This window comes from Mytilus edulis, chromosome 4, assembly GCF_963676685.1.
Source record: "Mytilus edulis chromosome 4, xbMytEdul2.2, whole genome shotgun sequence".
Taxonomy (NCBI): domain Eukaryota; kingdom Metazoa; phylum Mollusca; class Bivalvia; order Mytilida; family Mytilidae; genus Mytilus; species Mytilus edulis.
In genome coordinates, this window is record NC_092347.1 from 62,830,078 (window position 1) to 62,839,200 (window position 9,123).

Genomic DNA, 9,123 nt, shown 5'->3' on the forward strand with positions numbered 1-9,123 from the left:
TTCTCCTCTGAAACTACTGAATGGATTTGAATGGTCATTATCTTGAATATTATTATAGATAAAGATAAACTGTAAACAGCAAAAATGATCAGCAAAGTAAGATCTACAAATAAGTTAATATGACCAAAATTGTCAATTGACCCCTTAAGGGGTTATTGTCCTTTAATGACAATTTTTCACAATTTGTTCATCACATTTGCTAACTTTAAAAAATCTTCTCTGAAACTACTGAATGGATTTGGATGAAACTTAGCATGATTGTTCCTTAGATTATCCTGCACAAAGCGTGTGCTTCGATTTTTGATCCGTCAAAAAACATGGCCGCTGTTACTTAAAATAGAACATAGGGGTCAAATGCAGTTTTTGGCTTATATCTCAAAAACGAAAGCATTTAGAGCAAATCTGACGTGGGGTAAAAATGTTCATTAGGTCAAGATCTATCAGCCCTGAAATTTTCAGATGAATCAAACAAACCATTGTTGGGTTGCTGCCACTTAATTGGTAATTTTAAGGAAATTTTGCAGTTTTGGTCATTATCTTGAATATTATTATAGATAAAGATAAACTGTAAACAGCAAAAATGATCAGCAAAGTAAGATCTACAAATAAGTTAATATGACCAAAATTGTCAATTGACCCCTTAAGGGGTTATTGTCCCTTTAATGACAATTTTTCACAATTTGTTCATCATATTTGCTAACTTTAAAAAATCTTCTCCTCTAAAACTGCTTAACCAAATTCAACCAAACTTCAACTGAATGATCAGTAGGGTGTATAAAATAAAGTTTGTGCTTTTTTTTTTATTTCGTCAAAAAACATGGCCGTCATGGCTAAAAATAGAACACAGGGTAAAATGCAGTTTTTGGCTAATATCTCAAAAACTCCAGCATTTAGAGCAAATAAGACAAGAAGTTAAAGTATTTATTAGGTCAAGGTCTACCTGTCCTGAAATTTTCAGCCGAATTGGGTAACTGGTTTTTCAGGTATAATGCCCCTGAATTGATGATTTAAAGAAATTTTGCAGTTTTGGTTATTATCTTGAATATTATTATAGATACAGATAAACTGTTAATAGCAAAAATGTTAAGCAAAGTAAGATCTACAAATAAGTCAATTTGACCAAAATTGTCAATTGACCCCTTAAGGAGTTATTGCCCTTTAAAGACTTTTTTCACAATTTGTTCATCATGTTGACTTACTTTAAAAAATCTTCTCCTTTGAAACTGCTGTATCAATTTCAGCCAAACTTAGGCTAAATGAGTTTCAGAGTATCTAGTATAAATTGTATATTTCATTTCCTTGTATGTCAGAAACATAGCTCCTATGGCTAAAATAGAACATAGGAGAAAATGATTTTTTTTTTGCTTTTGAAAAAAATAGGACGATTCAAAGAACATTTAAATAAATTGAAAAGCCAAAATAATCATTGATGAGAGATTTAACCAAAAAAAATAAGGTGAGCGATTCAGGCTCTTGAGAGCCTCTTGTTAATATTTAGGACTGGTTATCAAATTGGTCCACATTGAAGTCTAAAGGGTCCTAAATTGAACTTTATTTGATTTCATCAAAAATTGAATTCTTGGGGTTGATAAATCTAACCATGTATTTAGATTTTGGATATTGGAATACCACAAAGCAGTGCCGGATCCAGGGGGCCGATCAATGCATTTGAATGGGAGCATATAGTTGGAACCCCCTTTACTCTGGGTTGGGAACCCCCCTTTTTAAAATGGCTGGATCCACCACTGCAAAGGGATGGTAAAAATTGTCTCTGGGAGTTATGGCTCAAACTGTTAAGGAATAAGGTGCAAAGAAGGGGGAAAAGGGTTTCCATGTTAATAGACAATTACTTAAGTACAAAACATAATTTAATAGCAGTATAAGGTTGGTAATTGAAACTCATTTTAATAGCTCACCTAAACTGCTCTTAAATTATGTATATTGGAAATTTGCCAAAAACTTTGTAATTAATAAATTCCATTGGAAATTTCCCAAAAACTTTAGTTTAATGAACTTCATTGGAAATTTGCCAATATAAAATGTTGCATTGGAGTTCTTTTTTTGTCCAGAATAGTAGTCAAATCAACTTAAATCATGACTGTATGACATTTTATATTTTATGATGTATTTAAATGAGTAGTTATTGTTGAAAACTCCATTAGAAATTTGAATTGAGATCAATTTTGGAATAAGGGAATGGGGAGGTGAAAAAATTGGTGGGGTTCAATTTTTTCTATTTCAGATTTCAGAAATGAAAAAGAAAATTTCTTCAACTATCAAAGGATTAATAATCAACAGCATAGTGAATGACTCAAAGACAAAAAAAATCATTTTTAGTTCATTAGACCACATTCATTCTGTTTCAGAAACCTATGCTGTGTCAACTATTTAAATACAATCCAAATTCAGAGCTGTATCCAGTTTGAATGTTGTGTCCATACTAGCCCCAACCGTTCAGGGTTTCGACCTCTGTGGTCATATAAAGATGCGCCCTGCGGAGCATCTGGGTAATATTTGGGGCCCGTTATCAAATTGGCCCACATTGAGGTCTAAAGGGTCTAAAATTGAACATTGTTTGATTTCATCAAAAATTGAATTCTTGGGGTTCTATGATATGCTGAATCTAACCATGTATTTAGATTTTGGATATTGGACTATAAAAGGTAAATGTCCAATTTGAAATTTTTTAAGTTTAAGTTCTTAGATCTCTGCAGTCTGGTTTGCTATTAGAAACAAACATTTCCCACAGAACCATTTAGCATTAAATAAACATGATGAATAAAAAACGGGCGTATTTTTTTTTATTTTGGGGGGGGGGGGGGGGGGGGGGTTGGGCTGGAGGTTTGCATGTCTGACCTAAATGCCTGCTTTGCCAAACTGGTATATTGATTTTTTTTCTCAAGACCAGACTTTTAATTGAGATTTGAAATTTTTAAGTTTAAGTTCTTAGATCTCTGCAGTCTGGTTTGCTATTAGAAACAAACATTTCCCACAGAACAATTTAGCATTAAATAAACATGATGAATAAAAAACGGGGGTATTTTTTTTGGGGGGGGGGGGCTGGAGGTTTGCATGTCTGACCTAAATGCCTGCTTCGCCAAACTGATATATTGATTTTTTTTCTCAAGACCAGACTGCAACCTGCCTGCTGGGTGTGGCCTTTATGTCTCCATTTGTCGACCGTTGTTCATAAATTCATTGTCATTTCAGACTCATTCGTAGCCTTTTGTTGATTTGGAACCTTCATTTTGTTTGGTGAGACGTGAACCAAACATTTGAAAAAAAATTGATTGTTCGACCGTGTCAGTCATATTGTAAATTTCAGTGAATAGCCCGGTGTATATCTTGTTTACAGCAAGAAATCTAACGAGGTTATGCTCACTTAACATACAACAAACGAGAATTTTCCAGGTCTATTAGTATTTTGTACTGACAAGTCTCACATCAAATACCAGTACATAGCTTTGAATCCATTCTATCATTTTATGATAGACAGTTAATAGGGAGAATATATAAAGCATCAAAAATGTCCTACCCTTACTCTTTTATAACAGCCACTATAAAATATAAATACACAAGAAACTGTTTAAAAAGTTCATTTTACACTTATTTTATGTTTTTTAAGGCTAATAAAGGTCCTCCAAAAAATGGCCCCCTTTCCAAAATCCTGGATCCCCCCCTGAGGACCACATTTAAAAAATGTTGGTTTGCCAAAACTTGAGTGCCATAAACAAGATTGGGTTGGTATGTTGGGTTTGTTTGTTGTTTAATTTAGACTGTCACTTTTAATTTGCTAGATGTTAAAAAAAGCACTCATATTGTTTTTTGTTTATATTGCAGGTTGTCAGTTAATTATGTAAATGAAAAAGATGAATGTGACACAAAATTGACAGATGTTTATGAGGCTTGCATAGCCTTCTATTCCTCAAAGAAACAAGCACCTCCCAGTAAAGACTTAATCGGTAAGCTGATACCCAGAATATTTGGTGTCAGTTCTATTAACAAATTTGATAAGAGATACCAAAAAAAAATTGTTGTATACAAACATCTTAAAGTGAGGCCTCAAAGGGACAGTCCTGCAATTATTCCATCTCACTGTTCAACTGTTGAAGAAAATATTGCATATACATTAAGATGCCCTTTACCAACTGTTGTTGATGATGAACAACAATTTTGTGATGTTACCTTTGGCAAAGACGACACATGGTTGACAATTAACAATATAGATTTCAAAACTGGATATCCACTGCAGATAAACCAGAAAAATGTGGATGGTATGCTTAAAGTCATATGTTCCCTTAAACTTTGTACTGGGATTAAAAATCAAGCTGTAATTATTTCAAATGCATTTTTTACGGAAAACTGTTGTATGTCGAATGACCTTGGTAATTGTTACGTAACACAGAGATCAAAATCTTGTAAAATTTTGATAAACTGGACGGCAAAAAGTATTACTTGTCACACGTGTGAAGATTCATATAATAAAACACAATCAAAGAAAAAAAGCAAGGAACCGGTTCATGAAGATGAAGATTCAAATAATAAAACACAATCAAAGAATAAAAGCAGGAAACTGGTTCATGAAGATGAACATTCATATAATAAAACCCAATCGAAGAATAAAAGCAGGAAACGGGTTCATGAAGATGAACAGTCCTATAATAAAACCCAATCAAAGAATAAAAGCAGGAAATGGGTTCATGAAGATGAACATTCATATTATAAAACACCATTGAAGAATAAAAGCAAGAAACAGGTTCATAAAGATGAAAATAAATCCCAATTGAACAAAAAGAAAAAATGTGGGCCAGAAAGACAAGTTGTAACAGAAATAACAAATAGTGAAAATTGTAATGAACCGGGATCTTTGGAATCTTTGCCTTGTAATACAACTGTAACAATTCAAAGTAATAATAAAGAAGCCTTGGGAAAATCTTGCTCACTTTCAGAAGAGGATAAATCTATTCCACTTTCAGAAGAGGATCAATCTATTCCACTTTCAGAAGAGGATAAATCTATTCCACTTTCAGAAGAGGATCATGACAATCATGAACAAATTTTGAATTTAGTTTCAAAAATGGATGTTCCAGAAAATTTTGCAATACTATTGAAATCACAACTGAATAACTGTAAGAAAGGTACAGATATTCGTCAGAGAAGGTGGGACCCTAAAATAATTAATTTTTGTCTTACTCTGTTTAAAAGGTCTCCACAAGCATATTATGACCTTAAAAATTCTGGATTTCTTCAATTGCCTTCAAAACGGTTACTGCAGTATTATTCTGAGAAACAAACTCCTTGATTCAACCACGGAAATCTTACTTGAATGATGAAAAAATTGGAAAAACAAAACATTTCTGAATTTGGAATACAATACATGGAGGAATAATACTTGATGAAATGTCTATTCAGGATGACCTAACACTTCAAAACCTAGTGATTCATGGAATATTATTGGTTTTGTAGATATGAACACAGCTAACAATTTATACATTGACATAATTTGTTAAAAAAAACAACAACTGAGGAGTGTTATAAATCTGTATGTTGAATCTGTATTTTTTTGGAACTGTCAGACCACCAATTAAATATCCCTATCTGTTCAACCAAATTTTGCAATTTTCACAGCTTTCTAAATATTTTACCTTAAATTTAAAGTCAAAGAAACCAGGTATATCCTGAATTGTACATGTATCAGCTTACTGTATGTCAATTTTCAAAAAAAATTTAAAGCCTTCTAAGAAAAAAACTAACCTTCAAAAAGAGGTACTCCAAAAATAACCCCTGGTTTTCTGGAAATCTTAAATTAGTATACTGTGGAGCACATTAATCTTCAATTTTTAATGCAAACTCATAGACAAGTAAATTTTGGCTCAAAATGGTCTAAATATAATTTTCTTTCACTAAAAGTTTAGTTTTTGCAAATTTGTTAGTTAGTTTAGTAAACAAGGACATCAAAATAAAGCACTATTTTGTGTAAGAGTAGGGCTACTTAAATAACATGTTCTAAATTCAAGGTAGTAATTGGTGGTCTGACACCTAAAGAGACAAACAAATTAATCAGAAATCATTTGTTTTCTTTAGTCTTAATCCTTAGTCAATTTGTACTTAAAACAGCCTATCAGAGCATAATGTGACTTATATTACAAATTTCACAGCTAAATTTAAACTGACTGTAATGTATGACTTTGATAGAAAATACTTGAAATTTCATTTTGGACTACATGAACATAAACTTTCAATATCAAGATCAGTTTTTGTTGATTTTTCCATGTTTGCGCTACTATTTTATAGACTTTCCACAATTTTTACAATGAGTCTAATAAAAAATCCTATAGGTATTGAAGATTGAAGGAGTATTTACCCCCTTTTTTACCTGGTGTCAGTAATGTGACTATAAACTGATCAAAAGTGTTGTCATGGTCATTTTAATGCTTTTATTTACTATCAGTCAATATATTAAGTTATGGTATAAAACTTTCATTTGAGATTATAAATGGGACTTGTTTGAGTTTATGCAGTCTTTACATCCGGCTATGTTGTCTGCCAAATACATGGTATGAGGCAATGATATAAGGGGTAAAAATCAAATAGATTCATTTAATCTTCATGATGACATGTTTTTTTGGAGTAGTAAACAACCTATGTTTTAATGTTTAACGCCACAGAAACATCTTTCTGTCCATTTATAACAGTTTATAAGGACATTTTTTTTTATATGAAAGCATATTGTCAGGGTGGGAAAAGCTAAAAATAGCACAAATTCTGATTATTCAGGTTTAAGGCTCTTAATTTGCAAAATCTGTTTTTTTTGCCCCAAAAAGGTTTGAAATGTGGCTACTATCATTTCATTTGATCATTTAAGACAAAACAATCAATTGTTTTCTGATTTTGGGGTTTCACCACATTTCCCTTAAAGGTGTCAGACCACCAATTAAATATCTGTTCAACGAAATTTTTCAATTTTCACAGCTTTCTAAATATTTTACCTTAAATCTAACTTCATAGAAACCAGGTATATCCTGAATTGTACATGTATCAGCTTTCTGTATGCCAATTTTCAACATACCTTTAAAGCCTTCTAAGAAAAAAACTAACCTTCAAAAAGAGGTACTCCAAAATAACCCCTGGTTTTCTGGAATTTCTTAAATTAGTTTACTATGGAGTGCTTTAATCTTTAATTTTTAATGCAAACCCATAGACAAGTAAATTTTGACTCAAAATGGTCTACATATATTTCTCTTTCACCAAAAGTTTCATTTTTGCAAATTTGTTAGTTACTTTAAGTAAACAAGGACATCAAAAGCACTTTTTTGTGTCAGAGTAGGGCTACTTTTACATATGTTCTAAATTGAAGGGAGTAATTGATGGTCTGCAGACACCTATTGTCTTAACCATTGTTAACCATGATTGTTGTGATTATTACATGTATCAGCCTCTTTTGGCATTTGAATACAAAGCAAAAGGATCATAATTTGAAAGCCCTTCATTTTATTTACAATATATATACTTGTCTTTATTCCCCCAAACCTAAGTCAGGTATATTACATGGTGGAGGACCTGGGCACCTATATATTTTGTTCATTATATGGTTTATTTAACCATCAGTCAGGAGCAGGGACTCCACTGTATAGAATCTCGTACTGTATCTATCACTTTTTATTAAGCACACTTAAATTCAGTAAAATGATAATATACTAAAGGAGTAAGTTCGGTAAGGGCCATATTTGGCCCCAATTATAAAGTTCATAGTAACAAGCCAATAAAGGTTTTAAGTTGCCTTAAATACATGTGAGCAAGTTAAACAGAACTGTTTTGGTCAAAGTTTAAGTCTAAGACGTTGATTTTTACATCCCAAAAAGGTCAAGATAAGTGATTTTGGTGAAATTTGACAAAATGAGCTGGATTTCAACCAAATTAAGGACCAGGAAACATAGAGCGTAGGCGTCGGCAAACTTAATATTCAAATAAGACATGTGAAATGTCTTCACAAACATTATTTCAAAAGATATTTGTTGTCTACGTATGCGCTCTATGTTTCCTGTCCAATAATCAATTGAAATTTACCTATTTTCATTGTTTTTTCGTGAAAAATCAATATGAGTGCAACTTGTGACGTCATAATGTAACGTAGAAACGTAAAGTTTTCAACAAAATAACTTATTTCCTATCTAGTCACTATATTAGCTTTAATTTATTGTGATATTGGTCAATAAATCCGAATTTGAAATTTACGCTAAAAAAGGGGGCCATTTTAGGACCTTACTGAACATACTCCTTTTATAAGATTTCGCCACAGCATGTTTATGTTGAAGTTAAAGAGTAACCAGCATTTGGTCATATATATATGTATGTGTAAACATGAGAAATTAATAGACAATGAAGTTTAGAAGATGCATGTTATTTTTTATGATGTATTGTTATATATAAATGAAAATTTGATTGATATTTTTTTTTTTTAGTACGAATTTAACATTTTCAAAAAATATGGGAATTTTTCATTTTTGGGCGAGGATATTATATATCTGTATGTTGAATCTGTATTTTCCGTAACTGTATTGTATTAACCATGATTGTTGTGATTATATATTACATGTAATATGTATCAGCCTCTTTTGGTGTTTGAATCCAAAGTAAAAGGATGATAATTTGAAAGCTCTTTGTTTTATTTACAATATATATATACTGGTCTTTAGTCCCCAAACCTAGGTCATTTATATTAGTCAGGAATTTGCCACTCATGCTCTTCAGTCATGGACAAACTGGCTTCAGATATCCTATTGCATCTTATCCTGCAACAGCGCTTAACCTTTACAACACATTTTGGAAATGTTTGTACTTACAATGCTTATACCGACTCTAAATAAAGCTTTATGTCTTACATGTATGTCTTAGGCCATATAAAAAAGTATGTGTGGTTCCAGTTACATCTGAAAAAAGTTAGGGTAGGTAGGTAGGGATTTTTTTTATTTTATGTTTTTTTTTTACATTGAGTCTATGGGAGCAACACTCTGACTTTAACAGTGCTTAATGAAAAATGACAATAAAATCTTTAGGGTAGGCTATTTTTAAGCCGAAAAAGTAGGGAAGGTAGGGTTACTGGAACCACACATATATTTTTAT

At 31.9% G+C, this 9,123-nt stretch overlaps 1 protein-coding gene across 1 annotated transcript in view; it reads left to right on the plus strand.

Annotated features, from left to right (window-relative positions):
* Positions 1 to 8,655, plus strand: part of LOC139520165 (uncharacterized) — a 22,128-nt gene extending 13,473 nt beyond the window's left edge. Inside the window, exon 2 of the mRNA XM_071312634.1 lies at positions 3,841 to 8,655. Within this exon, the coding sequence (XP_071168735.1) occupies positions 3,841 to 5,302 (1,462 nt within the window). The 3' untranslated portion in view covers positions 5,303 to 8,655. The remainder of the gene's footprint in view (positions 1 to 3,840) is intronic.
* Positions 8,656 to 9,123: the final 468 nt, after the last annotated feature.